A 22,448-nucleotide genomic window follows, 5' to 3' on the forward strand; every position below is an offset into this window, starting at 1 on the left:
AACTGGGATTGGCAATTCCCAAGATTTTAGGATAGGCAAATGTTGTTTAATGATCTTAAAGGTATCGTTGCAAGATGTAAACTATTTCAAGTAAAGCTGCCTTTTGCAATTGACTGATCGTGATTTGCTTTCAAATGGTGCTCCACATGTTTTGGGTTTGCCCAAAGGTGGCTGTTACTATTGGTATTAACTCAAGATAGGTTACATAATACTCATCCTGTAAGATGTGTTGGACTGAGAGAAAATGAATGGCTCAAGGATATTCAGCCACCTTTTTTTGCCTAATGGGAATGTAGCACTGATAGTCTCTTGATTTCTAGTCCTATACCCCAATTACTAGACAAAATTGGCTGTTGGTTTAATTTAATCTGAACTTAATCTATAGATTTTAACAGAATGGTTAAAACTTCCAATCATTGTGAGAGATATTTAACTCTAGAATTAAACTTATTGAAACATTTACGTTTGACAGTGTAAACCAGAGGTGTCCAAACTTGGGAACTTTAAGACTTGTGGACTTCAACTCCCAGAATTCCCCAGCCAGCCATGCTGGCTGGGGAATTCTGAGAGTTGAAGTCCACAAGTCTTAAAGTTCCCAAGTTTGGACACCCCTGGTGTAAACCATATAAGTTAGCAGTTGATAATATATTTTGTAGGAATCTTTGCAATATCACCTACTAAAAGTACTTTCTTATTCTGTTACAGACTTATATCGGGAGTGTGGTGATATCGATAAATCCATATAGATTGCTTCCAATTTATTCAGCAGACAAAGTAGAAGAATACAGAAACAGAAATTTCTATGAACTCAGGCCTCACATGTAAGTATAAGGCTGAAGCTTTCCATCCATCCTGTACTTTAAACAACATAGGTTATAGATAGAAACAGCTGTTTCCTGTAAGAAGGAGAATGTGTTTGATCTATTGTGCCTTTGATTAGTACTTAGGATATGGTGTATCTGCAGCTTGTTTCTCCCCCAAGGGAGGAAATCTGGATATTTATTCAATTAAAGTTTTAGAATGTGTTTTTTTAGTTGAAGAAAGTTATTTTCTAGTAATATCTTAGACCAGAATTGAATTATATAGCAGATTTTTTCATAGGCCACTAATACTATCACCTAATCTCTCCAGGTAAAAAGACCAATATTGGGCATATTTTGCATGCCTTTGTGGTTCATTTCCTTCATATTTTTTCATTATTATTTTATTCTATGTAACTCTTGAACAACACAGTACTCTTACAGTGACCATAGTTTCATATCCAGCAAGTAGCATGGAGTAGAACTGGGCAGGTAGACACAAATATGTAGCTTTAGATAATTTTCTTCAATAAATGAATAAACAAATATAATGTTGTTGACCCTCTTGTTCTCTTTATGTAGTTTTAGGACTTGTGTGGAGAAATACAAAGATATCCATTTGAGCTAAGGTTTTGCCCAAATGGCAAAATAATAATTGAGACGACTAAATTGCTAAACACATTTTATTATATTGCCCATTTATGTTAGTACAGAGTGAGAGTTGATAAACCCACATTTTAAATAAATTTCCTAGTCACACTGATCAATTTTACTTACAATTAGCACTTTCAGAAATTCATGACTCTGTTATTCTAAATGTAACTAAATTCTTCTATCTCATATAGAAGTGAGTATGTATGTTTATAGTACTCTATTTTAAACTACTGAGTTTTATTCTATACTTGTCTCTCACCGAAATAAAGATGCTGGATCTGATTTCCAAATGTTGGCTTAAATGTATGGATTTCCTTCTGTCACATTTACAGAATAGAGCTTTCCTACTACATCCCCACTACTTCCTTGTATATATATATATTCTGCTCCTGGAAATACTATGATAGATTATGCAGACAGCTGCAGCTGAAGAGGAAGTTAACAACAATAATTTCCCTGTCTACATGAATGGAGTTCCAAGCCTCTTTCTGGTTCATATCTAGATGGTACAGTTTGCAAATAATTGCTCTCAAAGCAGAAGATTTTTACTTCTTACAAGTCACTGGAACACTGGCTATAAGCAAAGTTAACTAACTGTATATTACAATGAAGCTTAAAAGTTTGTGAAACCTTTTCAATTCTTCTATATAAATATGATATAAGACATGACCTATTCTCTTTTAGGACTGCAGCTCTGAACATAGCTGAATGAATAGGGATTCAGATTTAGTTGTATAGAACCAATATTTTCTACCATGTACAAAATTAACAAAGGAACGTTTGTTTCTACAAATAATTCTTTTTTAGGAAAGAATGAGTCTGTAAACTCCCATTTCTCCTTTCTTCCTATCACATTTTAGTTGCTTCCTCTATTTATAATGACCTCCTCTTCTATCTCCCTTTTTTCTTTTCCTTTAGTAATCCCTTGGTCACTCTTCTAAATTATTTGAAAGCATTTTCCCCACAAGTATGGGGTCCACTTTTCCAAATCAACCGAGTGTCGATCCATTGGTTGTGACAGGAATTGACCCACCAGCTTGTCTGCCAAGGCTGATGTCATGAGCTGAAAGAGAATGACTTGGCCAAAGTCACCCAGCTGGCTTTCATGCCAAAGATAGGACTAGAACTCCCCATCTCCTGGTTTCTAGACTAATGTGGCTCTTGGTTATGCAGTAATTATAATTCAAATTATTTATACTATTTATATATACACACACACATACACACACACACAGTATATAGTGTATATGCTGTAAAAAGAGATGCTTTGCTGCAAGTAGCTTGAGATTGTTAATATAATATAAGGAAACTTTAAGTTGCAATTATAATTCAATTATAGAAAGATATCTATATATATCTTACAAATATAGCATATGTATATATATATATATATATGTATATGTATATGTATATGTATATGTATATATATATATATATATATATATATATATATATATATATATATATATATATATATATGTATGTATGTATGTATGTATATGTATACACACTTAAACTACTGTAAAAAGATGTTTTGCTGCAAGTAGCTTGAAATTGTAGCTTAATATAAGGAAAGTTATAGTTGTTAAGTTGCACGAGTGGAAGGAAGTTTCTGTGCTGACTCTCCATATTTGGGGCAGCCCCTCTCCCCTTCTTTTTTAGCAACTGTCCACCTCATTGTGAATTTCAGGAAGAGGCCTTTTATGGGCATATATGACAGATGGAGAGGTAGGAATCATAATCATGGGAAAGGTCTTCTGGATAAGCTGCCTTTCTCTTAAACTACTTAGTATCTAAGCCTTTATTTTTTTTCTTTCATTCATTTCGGTAGCCTACCTTTTTTCTTAAACAGCTGTTCAAGTTGCTAACAGTTAGTAAAACAGAAGACAAAAGGTTTTAAAAGGCTTAATATAAATTAAAGCTAACATAAGCTGTATTAAAAGCTTGGCATAAGAGAGGAGAGGGTCCAAGAAAACTCCAGAGGAAGGGGAATCCATAAGCTCGGAGTGATCTTTGCATGCTAGATAACTCAGCCTTTCATCCAAAGCACCTCTCTGAGTTCAGGATGAGTGTAATGTGAGAAAAAAAGTATTTTTTTCAAAATAATTTTCATACAATAGTGCCAGTGCTTGTGACTGATAATGAAAGGCATTATGATGTGAGTCAAGAAATTTATGCTCCTAAATCCCGTTAGAATTCATGAATATAATAAGCTGATAGTTTCAGTGGGGTTTAAGGCGGTCTCGTAAAGCTAAACACTAATTGTAATCTTTCTCAACATAGTGTCTAGCTCCTACCTGTCCTCAACCATAGGGCATAAGAAGTGTAAAATATATTGAATTAAAGAATGCAGGACTTGCATTTTTGTACTGACTTCTGCCATGGATAGCACGGAAAAAGAGGAAATTACCCATGGAACAGGATGGTAAAAATAACTACATTTTAATAAGTAGGCTGAAAGACAATGGAAAGAAATGAGGAATAACGTCTCTTCCTCCATGACCAGTGCAAAACCAAAAAGCTGATGGATAGGGAAAAAGGGAGGCTGTCTAAAAATAAATTCTTTTCTTTAAAAAAATACTTTATAGTTCTTAGAGAAATATTAAATTGAAGGTTGACAAAGAGATGGAATTCTGAAATTGGAAGGGGCCACAAGGATCATTAATCGAAACATCTGGTATGCAGGGAAACCAGTCAAACCCTGCTTTAGGGCTGGCACTCCAGCTTTTCTTAAAAAGCTCTTGAGATGGGAACCCACAACCTCCATCCGTTGACTCTTCCACTGTTATATAGGTTTTCTTTTCTTTGTCTTTAAATCAGATCTAGATAGCTGTGATGTATATTTTTTTAGTCCTCATTTCTATGGCAGTGGAATATGGTTCCCCATGGCAGCTTTCTCATATACCTAAACACTGATATAGTGTCTCAGCTGAGCCCTCTTTTCTCCAGATTGAACTTCCCAGGTTATTTGAGCCTCCCAGAACATGTCCTCCAGTCCCTATATTGTCTTTGTAAGGGGTCTGAATATTCTTTGTATCAATATTCCTCAGGAAATGTGGTGCCCAGAATTACATATATCATTCAAGATGTCATCTTGCCAGTGCCAAGAAATAATAGTTTCACATCCCTTTGATCCTGGGCTTTTTCTAATTCTGTCCAGAAGAGCATTAGCCCTTCCGGCAGCTGTCTCACACAACTGATTCATGTTAACATGTTCTCAATAAGTGGTATCAACATCCTTCCCCAGTATAGCACTTCTAAGCCATGAATCCTTCATCTTGTATGTGGGCCTTGCATTCTTCCTCCCTAACTTTACTTTGTACAGTGAGTACAATGCTAGAATTGTATGCCTTTTTGTTTGCTTTCTCTATGTAAGCTGTTTTATATCGTGGATGTCTGCATTCCAACTAACATTGTGTGAGTAAGCTTTTTTCTTCTCTCCCTCACCCTTCAATCCCCAGAAGCACATTTGGGAAGTATATCTGGACACTGATGTTAGAATGTACTTAATTTAAATAATAAACTTGCCCAGAGCAAAATCAAACGACTAAGTATATGGCATAATTTGTAGAATAAGAATTTGAATCCATTTGATGGAGCAGTGGAATGTTAAGCTACTTGAGAAAAAAAAATGGAGAACTTTAAATCAAAAGAAATCAGAAAGGTTTTACTTAAGTATGACGTTTTCATATTTAAACTTATCCTGTGGTCTTTGTACGTATAACATATACCGAGGAAGTTTCTTTCTTACATTCTGAGGAAAACAATGTAGTTGTTATAACAAGTGTGGGCCTGGCTTTGTACTGGAAGAAAATGAGGAAAAAGAGGCTGTTTTCCATCCTTTTCCCTTTTTTGCAGCACAAAGGTAGCCCCATACAGGCCAGAAGCACAGCAAAAGGAAGATTTGGGGCAGTCTGTCCCCTTTAAATAGCTTCCCTCCCCCCACAGTACATAGGATTCAGCAGCCAGGTCAGGAATGCCTCATCAGCAGAGTGAGAAGGAGATGGCAGTGAAGGTCAGCTGAGGTTGAAGAGCTTAGGGTACCAGGAGGGCAAAAAGAGCATAGATGGGAGGAAGGTAGGGGAGTTGCAGTGCCCCTGAAATCAGAAGTATAGCTTGCCAAAAGCTCAAATTTTGATTGGGTGACCATCAGGCATTTCAATGGCTCTAATTTCAGGTCGTAAATCCCTTTGTTCAGTGCCATCATAACTTCAAATGGTTGCTGAATGAATGATCATAAGTTGAGGTCTAACTATAGTCTCTAGAAAAGGTTCAGCACAAAAATTTTCCATTTATCAAAAGTTCCACAACTTAGGAAAATCTGAGCAAAGTATTGTTGCTCTTCTGGCTTCAAAGCAAAAAACCCTGTATTTTTCTGGTTGGTTAGCACCAACAGTTGACTTATCTATGCCCAAAACAATGTTGGTTAAAACTTTTCCATCAGAAACTGGACAAATTAGAATATAAACTCCAGAAAGAACCTCAAAACAAATAAGCCAAGGAAGAAAAAGAAATAATTAAACATAGATTAAATTTAATTACACAAGAAGAAGTGGCCAAGAAAATTAGATCAAGTAGGCAAAATTATTTTGAAAATGCTAATAAACCGGGGAGATGGCTAGCCTATAAACTAAAAAAAGAGAAAGAAAAAAAATTAATACAGCAACTAGAGGATGAAAAGAGTGATACACCACCAAAAGGAAGGGAAAAAAAGTATAGCAGTAAGATACTTCCAAGCATTGTACTGCCAAGAGGAAATAAAAGAGGAGGATATTAAAAGATATCTCCAGAGGAGGAATCTCCCAACCCTACCGGAAACAATAAAAGAAACATTAAATGAGAAAATAAAGAGGCTAGAATTAAAAAGGGCAATTCAAAAACAAAAAAATAATAAAACTCCGGGCCCAGACGGAATTCCAGCAGAATTTTATAAAGAATTGCAAAAATCATTAGAGAAGATATTATTAGAAATGTACAATGAAGTATTAGAACAAGCTAAGACACCAAAATCCTGGATGGAGGCACTAATAACACTAATTCCCAAAGACAACGCTGAAAAACAAAAGATCCAAAATTATAGGCCAATCTCGCTGCTAAATGCTGATTATAAAATATTTATGACAATAATGGCGGAAAGAATTAAAAATATATTAAACGGAATCATACATCCAGACCAAAATGGATTTTTACCCAACAGACACATAAAAAACAATATACGAACAATAACGGACATATTAGAATACTACGAGATACATCCAGGAAAACAAGCAGCATAGATATTTATTGATGCACAAAAAGCATTTGATAACCTGAATTGGGATTTTCTTATAAATCAATTAGCAGTAATGAACTTCGGAGAGAAATTCATCGGGATGATTAGAGCAATATATTCAAGTCAGAGGGCAAAAAGAATACTAAACGGGGAAGCAATAGAAGACTTCAGCATAACCAAAGGGGTAAGACAGGGATGCCCGCTATCCCCCCAGTTATTTATCCTCTCATTAGAGATATTGATATCACAAATCAGGCAAAATAAGGGACTGTAAATTAGAACACAGGAATATAAAGTGCAGGCCTTTGCAGACGATCTTGCATTTATCATAGAGGAACCCCTAGAAACTGGATTAAAATTATTACAGGGTATAAACCAATTCGGTAAAGTGGCAGGGCTTAAAATAAATAAAGAGAAAACTAAAATATTAACTAAGAATTTAACCAAAAGACAAAACAAAAAAACTGGAGGAGAAACTGGGAATTTTAAGGGCCAAGAAAATTAAATATTTGGGAATATGGCTATCGGCAAAATGTATCACAATAAAAGAAGATAATTACAATAAACTGCTACGACAGATACAAAAGATTTGGACAATTGGACTAAACTACAGATATCACTAATTGGCAGACTGTCAACAATCAAAATGAATATACTACCCAAATTATTCTATCTTTTTCAAACACTACCAATTAAATTAGATAATTTTTTTTCCGAACAACTAAATAAAATGGTATCCAAATTTATTTGGTCAGGGAAAAAACTGCGTATTAAATACAAACTTATACAAGGTAGTAGAAACAGAGGCGGCTTTGGACTCCCAGATTGGGAGCTATATTACCAGGCGGCAGCCCTAACATGGTTAAAAGACTGGATCCAATTAAAAAATAAAAGAATCCTTATGCTAGAAGGGCACAATCTCCAACTAGGCTGGCACGGCTTCCTCTGGGAGGGAAAGACTAAATCCCATTCCTACTTTCAGAGACATATAGTAAGGGATGCTCTGTTTAGGGTCTGGGGGGAAAAAAACATTACCTGAAAATCCCAAGCTGGTTATCAACCATGGAAGCAATGACATATCCATATACTATAGACCTTAGTAAAATAGTAAGATATGCAGACCTCTTAGATGAAAAAGGAGAACTGAAATCAGTACAAGATCTGAAAGCACAGGGAATAAATATGGAATGGTGGCCCTACCTACAAATTAAAGCAAGATTTAAAAAAGACCGGGAACAATACAGAATATATGAGACACAAGTGGAATTAGCTAAAATATTACTAGGAACGGGAGGAAAAATAATCACTAGATTATATAATTTTCTTTTAAAATACAAAATGGAGGAAGAGACGGTAAAGGAGACAATGATTAGCTGGGGAAGAAATTTTGGCCATAATATAGAGTTAGAAAAATGAGATAAACTCTGGGAAAGAAATTATAAATTTACGACGGCAGTAGTTTACAAAGAAAATCTCTATAAAATGTTTTATAGATGGCATTTGCTTCCAGCGAGATTGGCCAAAATGTACCCAAATTTATCCCCTAAGTGTTGGAGATGCAACTACAAGCCTGGAACATTCTATCACTTGTGGTGGGCGTGCCCCATCACAAGGAAGTACTGGTGCAAAATTCGGAAGTGGTTAGAAGAAATTACTGAGCGAAAAATAGAACTCAAACCAGAAACATTCTTATTAGGACTGCTGGATCAAAAAATGGACAAACAATCTCAATACATAATCATACACATACTCACTGCAGCCAGGATTGCCTTCGCACAAAACTGGAAAAAAATCAATACACTCTCAGATGAAACTACAACCAGGAAAATACTCGAATGCACAGAAATGGATAAAGTGACAATAGAACTAAAAGAAAGAGAAGAATCGGACTTCTATAAAGTATGGAATAAAACGTACAAGTGGCTAGAAAACAAGCCAAGACAGAAAATAGAGAATAGAAATATATGGATATAAATAATGAATACTATTATAAGTGTTAATACTATGTTTGTTAAATCATAGGACAAGGTTATAGTGAGAGGAAGGCAATGCAGAAGGGAGACTTATAAAAGCTAAGAAGGAAAGCCGATAGAGAAAGCTGTAAAATTATTGTATATTGTTATGTATGTTCTGTGTTTTGTTTTGTCCTATTGTTTTTTTTTCTTTGCTGTGTCTTCCCTATTGTTTTTAAAGATCAAAATATTTAATAAAAAATATTATAAAAAAATAAAACTTTCCCATCTATTTCTTTGGGATTCAGACTTTCCGTCAGTAACTAGACTAATAATTTAAATCCTGAAAAAAAAGTTTTATTAAAGATTAGTCCGCTAATTCAGCAGAAAATTGATTTCATCCAGTAGCTGGATGTTCCAGATGTTTCCAGGAAAAGTGCAATTTTATGGTGTTTGTATGATTGACAACCCCCATTATAGAGTTTTTACAGTGTTGGTCAGACTTTACACAGAATGTTCAAGTAATTCTGATGGGCATAATCACACATTTTCTCTGGTGCCCATTCAGGTAAATTTCTATGTAGTATAGTTTCAGGCAGTTAATAAAGAATTGAAGCTCCTGTTGTCTTAAGAAACGAACTATGAGTTGTTTCCACATTTTGTAAGGAAGAAGAGTTTTTTTTTATTATTTTTTGAAATCTGGACTACATTCAAGTTAAGCCTCTTTTACATTTACATTCCTAAACCTAGTTCTCCCCAAGATATTGAGTTTCAACTCCCATAATTTGTCAGTTGACATAACTGATACATGGGGACAGAAATCTAACACTTATGGGGGATATCAAGTTGAGGAAGATTTTTCAAAATCCATTTTCTAATACTTTCGGTGCCATGGATTTATAGATGAATTCAGTCAATTGTAGGAAGTTAAAAATGAAAAAGGAGCCAACCCAAAAGGGTTAAAATATCTAGAAATAAACAATACACCACTTAGATAAATATCCTCTGTATTTATCATGTAAAGGCAAATTGAAATCTTTTGCTAGCACACTGATCATTCTTCTTCCCTTATGCTAATTAACCCTAATGTCTATTAGTTTTTGAGGTCCCTAACTGCAATTAAGTACAGCTGTCAATTCCTTTCAGTGAAAATGGGCCATTTATGTTGCCTTAAATCTTAATTATCCTCTCCTTTTTAAAGGAGAAAGCATAGAAGTGGTATCCATCTGCTGCATTAAGTGCATTTTGCCGTAAATTAAAGAAACAATAAGTGAAATAGCAAGAAATCCATAGAGCAGTTCCCCCCATCCTTCTGTGATTGCACTTGCCCTTTGTAACAGCATCTTCTGGGGAGCCATATGGATCCCATGTTCAAACAAACTTTAAAATTCTGTCTCTCTTTCCTCCCTCCCCTCCCCAATGTTTCAGGCAGATCTCTTTAGCTATAAATGATACTAGGTTATTTCTTCAGGTAACTGCTGTGTTCTGATATATAATGTTTGTGTGTGTGTGTGTGTGTCTGTGTGTGTGTGTGTAAAATGGAAAGTATCAAACAAACATACACACACAAATAGTGTTGTATTTGTGCTGATAAATAAATAAAGGGAGACCAGTATAGATCTATTTCAAGCTATTTAGCTCTCATCAGCTAGCCATACCCTTACTGGGAATCGAACCAGAGCTGTATTGCATATTAGGCCGATGTAATTGCCACTAAGCCACAGGCCCTCTTCCTTATTAGCTAGGCCAGGGAAATAGGTATGTATTTATGTTACAAACCCTGGTATGCCCAAATATGGGAGGGAGCTCACTACTCCCCCTTTCTGTCCTTCAGCTCATTACAGAGGACCATCCAGGCAGAAAACCATATTTTTATTTTTAATGTTGCCTTTTTATATTTGTGCTGATAAATAAATAAAGGGAGACTAGTATAGATCTATTTCAAGCTATTTAGCTCTCATCAGCTAGCCATACCCTTACTGGGATGTATATAGCTGTACCCTGCCACGCATTGCTGTGGCCCAGTCTGGTTAAATGGAAAAGAAAGAAAAGAGTAAGCGCAAGTTTCTAATATGTTTAATTTCACAATGCTTGTGGGTATACAATATTTTTTGTTGTTCCATTGTCTGTGCAGATATAGAGATTGTCTGGTTTGCCGACTCTAGAACATGCAACATATAATTGTCCATGTGAGAAACAATTTTCAATTGCTGGAAAGACGTTGGACCGGGCACATTTACCAAAAGCATGCGAAGAAAGAAACATTCCCAGGGTGGTTCCCTCCGGGCAGGGCCATGCCATTACCAGCAGCGGCAAGGTTCATGAGGGTCTTGCCCACTTGGCGGGCCCTGCCACTCGCTGTACCGACCATGGCTCCCCTGGCAGAGGCATGGAAGTGAGCCACAGTGGCCCCTGCAAGAGCCACCATGGAGGACGCTCCCGCAGGCCCCGGCCTGGTGCCCTCCAAGCTCCCTGCAGCCTCCAGAAGGACAGGCTGGATGGGGCCCCTCCAGACCCCAGCGGGTGGGTGCTGCAGGCCTCGAGGCTGCTGGGCCAGGCAAGGCTGGTTGAGGGAGATGGCGTCGGGGCTGTCGGCCTCGTGGAAGTTGTTGAGCGTCTCCTCGGAGGACCTGTGCTTGGGTTCCCCCAAGTCAGTGGCCCGGGACAGCGAGGCGTCCAGGATCTCGGAGGAGAAGTCCTTGGTGTGCGACTTGTCCAGGTCGTCGTAGCTCTCCGTGTCTTCGGCGATGCTGTTGTTGGAGCTGGGACTGGCCGAGATCTGCGCTGGGGTCACGCTGGTGATCTGGAAGCTGCTCTTCTTCAACTGGGCACCTGCCGGATCCCCGACGCCCGACGCCTCCTCCTCCCTGCGAGAGCAGCACCAGGCTCTGCGGCAGAGATGCCCCAGGAGGGCAGGAGGAGACCGTGATGGAGGCGGCATCGGAGGCCGGGGGAAGCGACATTGGCTGGGCCAGCAGGTCGTGTAGGAAGTCCTCCAAGCCGGTGCTGCTGCTGTTGCTGCCAGCCCGCCGAGGCAGCATCGCAGGCTGCACCATCTTCTTCCTCTCCCGTGCCTCTGCCGCTGAGTCAGGCTGCTGCGGCTGCTGCTGCCGGCCCAGCCGAGCTGAGGAGGAGAGGAGGAGAAGGTGGCCGCCGCCCCCGACCCAGCTTCCCTCAGCGGCGGCGGTGAGAGGAGGCAGCCGGCGTCCCCTGAGGAGGAGGAGGAGGAAGGATGCGAAGCAGCCCCTGCCAGCCGTGGCCCCATCCAGAGATGCCGCCGCCACTGCAGCTGCCGCCTCAGGAGGCACCCAGCGGGCGCCCCAGCCCCACTGCGCCTCAGGCTGACACTGCCTCTGCCAACCCCCATCAGAGCCGCCTTGGCGAGGCCATAGCTGGCTTTCTGTGAGGTGGTGGTGGAGAGCGCGTGCGGCCGGCCGGGCTGAGGAGATGCTCCCCCTCCACCTCCTTTGGAGCTCCGCTGGGCTGGGCAGAGGGAGGCTGGCTTAAGGGTGGGGGGAGGCGGCCGAGGGATGGTGCAGGCGCCACCCCGCCTCAGACAGCAAAGGCCCGGCGGGAGAAGACAAGAGAAAAGCATGTTTTTACCTGTCACAGGTGTGACATCTATATAATATACGTATATAAAAACATGCCCGTATTTGAATGCAACGTTGTGTCAAAATTTCAAAGCAATCGGTGAAGAACTTTCGGAGATTTGAGATTTTGAACAAACAAACATTACATTTTCATTTATATAGATATATATATTTATTCGCTACGCCCACGGGAGACGCCCCCAGCGTCCCTCCCATGCTGGGGTCTGGAGGGGCCCCATGCAGCCTGTCTTTCCAGAGGCTGCCCATCGCGGGGAGCTTGGAGAGTGCTAGGCCAGGGCCTGTGGGAGCGTCCTCCATGGCGGCTCTTGCAGGGGCCACCGTGGCTCACTTCCATGCCTCTGCCGGGGGAGCCGTGGCCGGTGCAGCGAGTAGCAGGGCCTGCCAGGTGGGCACGACCCTCACGAACCTTGCTGCTGCTGGTAACGGCATGGCCCTGCCCGGAGGGAACCATCCTGGGAATGTTTCTGTCTTCACATGCTTTTGGTAAATGTGCCCAGTCCAACGTCTTTCCAGCAATTGAAAATTGTTTCTCACATGGACAATTATATGTTGCATGTTCTAGAGTCGGCAAACCAGACAATTTCTATATCTGCACAGACAATGGAACAGCAAAAAATATTGTATACCCACAAGCATTGTGAAATTAAACATATTAGAAACTTGCGCTTTCTCTTTTCTTTCTTTTCCATTTAACCAGACTGGGCCACAGCAACGCGTGGCTGGGTACAGCTAGTGTATGTGTGGGTGTGTATGTATGTATGTATGTATGTATGTGTATATACACATGTATGTATGTGTATATACAACAAGAGAATAATTATGGAAGCCATCGAAATAGAGAAACACCCCCACAACATGAATATACGTGATGATACCTCCCGCCTACCAAACATCTGGAAACCAGCCCTAGTCAACAAACGAACACCACCCACCACCCAGGCCGTTACAATACAAAACAACAATGCACACACAGCCAGCACCAATCAGCACCAATCTACCAATCATGATACAACCACACAACCAATCATTCCACTTACTGAAACAAAGCCAGCACCCCATCCCCTCCCACCAAGATTTACAGAAAGACGGCAGCTCCGTTTGCATTTTAAGCCTAGCCGACAGCAGCCTGAAGATGGCAAGTGAGATCTTGCCGAAACGTTGCCAAGACAATCTCAATCTTACGCTGGAAAAGACCCAAATACAACAAAACCAGCATATATATATGTATATGTACTTGTATTTGTATTTGTGTATTTGGGCATACCAGGGGCTGTAACACACATACATACATACATACATACATACATACATACATACATACATACATTTTATACTTTGATCCATTTTTTATTTTTATTTACTATGTTAGCAACCCAGTCATACGACTGAGAAATTTAGAATGTGAAACACAATTACATGCTTTTTAAAAAAAAAAAATCTTTTATTCTATGAATCCTTTGATTTGTTTGGGAACACAACAGTTAGAAACTTGTCATTGCTAATCAATTAATGACAAGACCAGCTGAAAATGGGTATGGATGTCACACATCTGGAGGAAATCTGGTTGGGGAAGTTTGATGTAGAACACAGGTGTCAAACTCGCCGCGTCATATTGTTGTCACGTGATGTTTTGTGATGGTTTTCCCATTCGCGGAGCTGGGGTGGGTGTGACCTGTACGTGACGCATCCAGCCCATGGGCCACCAGTTTGGCATCCCTGATGTAGAAGATAGAATATGCTACTTTTAAGATGCTTAAAGTGAATGCTCCAGCTGCCTTTCTTTGTGGTTAAGTGCTTGCTAACAAAGATGTTAAAGTTGCTTCCATTCTCAGAGGTCACTCTGCATAAGTCTTGCCTTCAAACAGTTATTTTAAGGCTGAGAGCTGCAGTAGTCATAACGTGTTATACCGTGTACATCCAGTATAGAGTATGACAAGATAGGGTTTATGAGCTTGTAAACAGAGGTGATATTCAGCTGATTCAGACCGGTTCGCCTAGTAGCAGAAATTGCGGGTAGAACCACCCTGGTTCTATGCCGTCCTATTTAGGCACATTTTTGAGGTCAGGCGCATACGTGGAAGGCACGTGCAAGACAGCGCATGCATGGAAGGCTGGGTGCATGCGTTGAAGGGGTGAGCACATACGCGAAACAAGTGGGTGGGTACGCGGGTGGTGAACCAGTGGTAACAAAATGTGAAACCCACCGCTGCTTGTAAAGGCCATAAGTGCAAGTTCTGTGGGGGAAAAATGTCTATTGAAAAAGAATCAGAATGAGCAAGAGGCAAAGCTTTCAGCATGTGAAGAAATGTACTATGTATTTGAGTTCATCACAAATCAACAATGTATTTATTAGTTTTATATTGTTGACTCATGGTTTTCATGGTGTTTTTAAAATACCTCTAGGCACATTAAAGGTCATCGCAAAAGCTTTTTTAATATAAATCTAATTAAATGTTATAGTCTAAGGAGTTTGAAGAATTAGTTTTAGCCTGCTAAGGGGAATGTAAGAAGTAAGTGCAGATAAACAATTTCAGGTATGCAGCCTTATTTTGACAATACCTGTAATCTGACTTTGTGGCTGCTACTACCCTTTGTGCTTGTACAACCTGAGACTTATTCTATATAGAAATAGTGAGCAGATTGAATTGCAAAAGAAGCATTAGGGGAGAAAATAGTCAGCAAAGTGATGGAGTAAGCTAATCTTCATTATGCTGGAAGATGGGCACCTCTCCTTCACTTTTGGAGAGGCAGTAGAAGCTTATGAAAAGAATGACCTTGCATAACAATTCTAAATTAGAAGTAATTATGTAGGATCCTTTTATTCAAGACCTGTGCTCTGTGCTGTGATGATTTGTACTTTTCATTATTTGATTTTTTTAAAAAAAAATCTTGTTCATACTACTTAGTCCATTTCAGTTTTTAACTTTGACTTTGTGGATATAGATCTTTAAGCTTTAAAAGGGGCCCTTGACATGCTTAACCTAGCCATGGTTGTTTTAGGAGAAAAAGCAGCATGTAAAACATTCTCTGTTACAGTTTTATTTTAAAACTTTGTAATTGAGTTTTGAGCATTTTTTTAAAAAAAAAATCTTAACTTTTTAGAGCAGTTTCCAATTCATCAACTGGAATTACATAATTGTAAAGTAGTTAGCTAATACAGTAAAATTAATGTCAATGTTACTCTCCTATTCTATTTATATGTTTATGAAGGTTTTTATTAAAAAAACAAGTTATATTTTGGATATATTTAAATTTAATTTTTTATTTAAATTCAATTCTTTTTTTTATTCTTTTCCTATCTTCACATCTTTTAAAAAAGGTTGAAATCTCAAGTTCTTCATTTAAAAAAAAGATATGGTTGATTAAGAAGGAAACATTTCCAGATATTGAAGATTGTGGTTGAAAATTACTAATTCCTACAAGAGCAAAATGTTGCCTTATTTTTGCTGTATGTGCACAAAATGTAAATCTCTTTTATGAGATGGGGTAGTCCGAAAGAGAAAATGAATGACGATAGTTGATTCTCTTCCTCCTAGTTTTCAGCAATAAAAGTTGGCCTTCTTTTAGTATTATAAGCATGTACATTAATTAATGTGGAATTTGTAAAGAGATATGAGTCAATTAGGCTTAGAGCCGCTGACAGTGTTCCAGATGGTGGGGGCATTGAACACGAAAGATGTGCCACATGCTTGTGGGTAAGCAGCCAGAACAGATCACACAATTGGTTGCTTAATGAAGAGTCTATAAAGTGGGAGGGGGGAGTTGGGGGAAAGGTTATATTATATAGTCCTAGCGAAAAAAAATAATAATCCACCAAAAGGCTAAAACAACAGTCTTATTTTTTAACCTACAGAATGTAAACTTTAGATTGAAAGAGGCACTGGAGCTTTGAAGTAAATTTTCATTTACTTTATTAAACAGAAAATTGTGTATGTGACAGATCCCTTTAAGCACAAGTGTGGCAACGTATTTCAGCTTCAGATTATAATCTTTTTGTCTGTGAAAAATTACGACAGTTATCTGACTCCTTTCTTTGAACTGGCTAAATGGTATACTTCATGAATTAGCAATTGGATTTATATTCGGGCAATATATTTTAAGCAGTGCCTTTGATTTTGATATCTTTAAGTCCTCCAGTTAAAACTAATGGGCTGTTTAAACAATTGCTGTTTTCACATATTCAGATCAGAAACAAATCAAAGTCAGGTTTCCATATGAGTTATTACTCATTGCTTGGCTAATTCCTAGGCTCATTTCCCCTTCCTTTCTTAACTATTCTTTCTTGTTAGAGGTTTGGGCAGAATACACATACATTCAAAAATAATGAATAAACCAAGAAAGCAGAAATGAGCCAGGCAATTCCATACACACCACACGCAGTTATGGTAGCTGTCATTAAGCTAACTGCAAGCGTCAAACTATAATAGTCCTAAAACCAGAAATTGTTTGAGCCATTTTGGTATACTGTGCTAGAACAAACCACATTATGGATTATCGCATGGTATTAAATCCATGGAAAAGGTCGCTATTTGATTTATGGCTTTTTCACAATGTTAAATTTTGGTTTGAACCATCTTGAGACATTTACCAATGACCTTATGCCCTTGAATAATTGTTGACTGCCTGGAGTAGTTCCTGTAGTTTTCTTCACTTCGGCTTGCCATTGTCTTCTTCCTAGGGCTGAGAGACAATGACTGGCCCCAAATCACCCAGCTGCCCCTGAGGTGGTGTGACTCCCAGTTTCTAACCTGGCACCTTAACCACTTATCCACTATACCTTAACCAGTGTGTTTGGCTCCCTTAGATAGTTAGATTTAAAGAAATACATATTAAAATGATAAAAGGCAATGGTTTTTTTTCCTAGCGTTTGTTCATTTTTGTAGACTAAAATTTAAAAACTGACAAAATGCCATTTCTGAAGGTCATTTTAAAAGAAAGGTTTTTAATTAACTTAATCTGAATTAAGCAAAACAGCACAGCCATATTTTGCTGAAGGGAAATAATTTCAAAATATTTAAAATTTGAAATCATGAAGATAAGTAGTTAAAGAGATTAGATTTTAAAAACTATATAATAGGAATTAATGCTTTTTGTGATGTTGGCTCAAAACTTTGCCATATTACTTTTATTCCTTTCTATAGTATGACAAGTTGGAATTATGAATATCTATTTTCTAGGAGCCACACAGCTTTTGAAAACAGGAATTGGGATGACAAGTAAAGCCGATCGAATATTTGAGACTTTAAAATAAAATTTTGCAAGGAAAATATGATTGTTCAATGTCAAGTGATTTAATACAATACATTCCTCATATTATCGCGGGGGGGGGGATTTGATATGGCAAAAAGACTGATAGATTTGTCTTTTATGTGACAATTTTGCAACAAGCTGATCGTTTCATTTTTTTAATGCTGTGGATAGCCTTGCTGAAATCTTAACAAAATTTGAAACACATGTTTGAATGTCTAAAATAAGAAGAATTCAAACGATTCAGTTGGTTCTGTAATTATATACTGTAGTTGCTTACAAGACTGGCATGCTGTTGAAGTTTATAGCTATAAATGCTAACAATATGAAGATTATACATTGATACAGTTGCCATAAGATCGTAGGGCTATCCCAACATACCATTAGCACTGGACATGTGACAGGCTCCACTCTGAATTTGATTAGTTTTGGATTTTGTTCACATATTCAGTGTTCATGTATATAGGAGGAATTCATATTAATATGTCTTTAATGGTAAACCACATTTCATAGCAGTGAAATGAAATGAAATGAAATGAAGAAAAGGAACGCTTCTTTGTTAAGTGAGAAACGAGCATTAAGATCAAAGTCGGAGATGAGACTGATCAGGTTAATGAGAAAATATAGATCTCTAGCATTTGAATGGTAAAGTGAGCATGGAGGATTGAAGTGGAGAATTGTATGCCAGGTTTGAGGAAGAAAACAAAGCTGGTCACAAGTAGAAGGAAGATGGAATATACAGTTGGGCAGGTTCAAGGTTGGGATGGTCTGAGTTGCATATTATTGGATTTGGGGAGATATGGTTAAAGTATATTGAAATGAATGAAGGAATTACTAAAATGGAAAGAATGGAAATCACTAATACGATTTTTAAAAAAGATAAATTGTATTTAGTGCAATATAAAAATGCAAATAATTTTTCTGTAGACCACCAAATTTTTCTCATGGATTTACTGAATTTACACAGGAGAAGTTTTTTGGGAAGCCTAAATACATTACTTCTTTTGGCATAGTCCCACCTATATGCTTATTAGGACAAAAGAGTGTATCCTTGTACAGCCATGTAGCTGCTTCCTTTTCAGTTAAACTTATTTTTCCATTGGCTTGGTTTTTTTCTTTAACCATACTTTCTGCCATTTTAATCCAAACATGACATTAATTGACCTATAAATTAAGAATTTTATTAAATATATTGTCCTTCAAAGGATAACATGTTAAGAGCAGAAGGCTGCCCTGTAGAAAATTAAAAATTAAATGATAATGATACTTGGTTATATTCTCTTTAACTTTTCAAATTCAAAATAATAATGTCAAAGCTGGAGGGGAAGGAAAGATAAGCGTGGGGATTAGATTATGTCTGATAGAGTTGTTAACATGAGTTAAACATTTGCATGAAGGTATATCTTGTTTGAAAAGCTAGGATTCAATTAGAGGGTAAAAGTGTTCTTAGGGTACAGTGGTCTTGATGTGGAAATAAATAAAAGGCCTATACATGCATTCTAGTTATGAGCTGCTAATGCTAATAGATATGAATCAGTGTTGCTATGTGTGTTGCTTGTAGTTGTATTCTGGTATGGAACTTTCCTTTTGTAGAATTTGGAATACTAATCAGGTATGATGGCAGAAAGAAAAGTTGGTTTGAGAGGAAACTTGGTATAAATTTTTAAATGGTGAAAAAAGGGGAAAAAGTAAGTTAAACATAGTTAAATAAATGACTGATAATGATGATAATGTAATAATATGTATTGATAGGATCAAAGGGAAATTGGATATAAATGGTAAACAATGATTAAGAAAAGAGGTTTAAAAACTTTGTAAATTTGGTATAAATTTTTAAATGGTGAAAAAAGGGGGAAAAGTAAGTTAAACACAGTCAAACTAAATGACTGATAATGAATGTAATAATTTGTATTGACATGATAAAAGGGGAAATTGGATATAAATTGTAAACAATGACTAAAAAAGAGGTTTAAAATTTTTGTTAAAATTAGAGAATTATCTTAAAAATGTAGTGTTAATGGATAAAGTTAGATAAATAATTAATAAGGATAACAATGTATATATATGTATTAGTTTAATAAGAGGAAATTTGGTAAAAAATTTTAAATGATGAAAAAAGGGGAAAAAGGTAGTTTAACTTAGTCAAACTATTGCTAAATAAATGACTGATAATGATAATAATGTAATAATTCGTATTGACAGGATAAAAGGGAAATTGGATAAAAGTTGTAAACAATGATTAAGGAGAGGTTTAAAAACTTTGCTATTAAACATAATTAATTTTTTATTTTGAATGTGTTATAAAGGAATAATGTGATTGGATGATATTGAAAATAGATAAGGGAATGCCGCTATGTGGTTTTGTTTTAAATTTTGGAATGTTTGTTATAAAGGGAAGTTAAAACAACTATAGTCATTTGAAGGATGAGGTATGATGATAGCGATTATATATAAATATATGTGATGTAAAGTAGATAATTTGATATGAATTAGAGGTGATGACGGTGGAAGGGATGCACGAAAACTCTGTGTAATCAATTGACACACTTTCTACAACTTTGTAATGGAGGATGATTTTATTTGTTTTTATTTAAAAAATAAAAAATGGGAAAAAAAGAAAGAAAAGTTCTGTAAAATTGGCTCTGTAAAATTCAGAAGATTTGCCAAAGATATGTAAATCTCATTTATTGTGTACATCAAAAGAAGTTTGAAGGATACTTGCCATATCTTTTTCAGATGTAAGAATCAAAGACTGTTTCAAATGACAGCAGGGTTGAACAATTTCATGATCTTGGCTTGGTGGAAGAATTAAGGATTAAAGTTTCGCCTTTCATCATTGTTCACCATTTGTCATCAGTTTTACACACTCTGTGACTAGAGGTGGTATTTAGCAGGTTTTGACCAGTTCTGGAGAACCGGTAGTGGAAATGTTGAGTAGTTCAGAGAACCAGTAAATACCACCTCTGACTGGTCCCACCCCCATCTAGTCTCTGCCTCCCGAGTCCCAGCTGATCAGGAGGAAATGGCGATTTTGCAGCAACCTTCCCTTGGAGTGGGTGGGAATGGAGATTTTAAAGTATCCTTTCCTTGCCACGCCCACTAAACCATGCCATACCATGTCCACCAAGCCACGCCCACAAAACTGGTAATAAAAAAAATTGTATCCCACCACTGTCTGTGACTACTTGGGCCTGTTGGTATATGGTGCTGCAGGATGCAGCTAATTGAATAGAAATTAACATATCCACACTATCTAGCTCATCTTAATTCATACAAATAAAAAATTCCAAAGAAATTGGAGACAAATAAAAAGAGGGATTATTTGCACTCTATATAATTAATCCAATGTGTTAATCTGACCCAGAGGCCCTTCTTACTTATCAGCTTCTAAGATCAATAAAATTGTCAGCCATGAAAACAAAAGTTTTTTTCTTCGTTTGGCGGTATCATTTTAATGGAATTCCGCTATAGATGGGCTATGCCGTTCCTTATCTTTGAACGCCTATGGAAGGATTCTGAGGACATGCCTTTTCAGTAATTGGCATTAGGCACATGGCCTAAGACTGTTAGTGGATTCTTAATTTGCATGCATGATTGATTTTAGAATTTTATGTTTGGTTTTTAGTGGTTGTGTTGTTTGTTTCTCTGCACTTAATTGCATATTTTTATTTGTATGCTTCCTAGACTTATATTCAGACTTGGCTTCAAAGCAGCATTTATAGTGTTCCTTCCTCTTGTTTTTCCCACAAAAATAATCCTGTGGGGTAGAGGGCTAAGAAGAGTAACCGGCTAAAATGACCCAGCGAGCTTCTGTGGTTGACAGTGGGCTGCAGTGCCAGCCCAAACCTGGACCAGTATAGTACTTAATAGCTGTTTTGGAAGGGACACTTTTTTCCAATGGGTGTTTTGTCCAATGTCCAATAGGTATTTGGAAATTAAATAAGTAAAACCTCTTTCTAGATCCAAGTTAGAATCTTACAATTTTGGATTTTCCTGTTCACTATACACTTTCTTTACTCTTTATGCTCCAACATTCTCCCCTCACATCTCTTCAGGAGCTCCAGACTGGGAAAGATGGCTGTGACTCCCGCCAGTAGTTTGCAGTTGAGGTAGCATTAGTGTTCTGTCTATAGATGACTTCATTTTTGGGGGGCAAAGTTTATATGAACTAGAGCTACTCAAATTCTTGGTGTTTCATCTAAATTCAAAGCAAATCTAATTAAATGTGAGTGTTTCTTTTCAGCCTTTCCTGAAGTGGTGATTATGCCTTGAAAATTCACTGTACTACTTTCTGTCTACTACCACAATATAAAAAAAATGTTGAGACACTAGAAAAAAGTGCAGAGAAGAGCAACCATATGAGTAGGGGACTGAAAACTAAAACATATGAAGACCGGTTACAGAAACTGGGCATGGCTAGTCTAGTGAAGAGAAGGACCAGGGGAGACATGATAGCAGTATTCCAATATTTGAGGGGCTGCCACAGAGAAGAGGGGGTCAAGCTATTTTCCAAAGCACCTGAAGGCCAGACAAGGAATAATGGATGGAAACTGACCAAGGAGAGATTCAACCTAGAAATAAGAAGGAACTTTTTAACTGTGAGAACAATCAACCAATGGAACAGTTTGCCTTCGGAAGTTGTGGGGACTTTATCACTTGAGACTTTCAAGAAGAGATTGGACTGCCATTTGTCAAAAATGGTGTAGGGTCTCCTGCTTGAGTAGGGGGTTGGATTTAGATGACCTAATCTGTTAAACTATCAATGGCTGAAAGTACAGATAATATTCTTGTGATTTGTAATTTAACCCAAAGAGTTTCCCTCAACCAAGAAATTAGAGGAAAGAATCCTAAAAGCTTTGTGCATGCCTGCAAAATACTTTCTTGCATTGGATTCTGTTGTATTCTTTTG

At 37.6% G+C, this 22,448-nt stretch overlaps 1 protein-coding gene across 3 annotated transcripts in view; it reads left to right on the plus strand.

Annotated features, from left to right (window-relative positions):
* MYO1B (myosin IB) overlaps positions 1 to 22,448 on the plus strand; it is a 142,006-nt gene that overhangs the window by 48,109 nt on the left and 71,449 nt on the right. For all 3 annotated transcript variants that reach the window (XM_081934991.1, XM_081934992.1, XM_081934993.1), the window contains exon 3: positions 706 to 821. In XM_081934991.1, the coding sequence (XP_081791117.1) occupies positions 706 to 821 (116 nt within the window). The remainder of the gene's footprint in view (positions 1 to 705; positions 822 to 22,448) is intronic.

Source organism: Natrix helvetica, assembly GCF_964273705.1.
Source record: "Natrix helvetica genome assembly, chromosome: 1".
Classification (NCBI taxonomy): Eukaryota; Metazoa; Chordata; class Lepidosauria; order Squamata; family Natricidae; genus Natrix; species Natrix helvetica.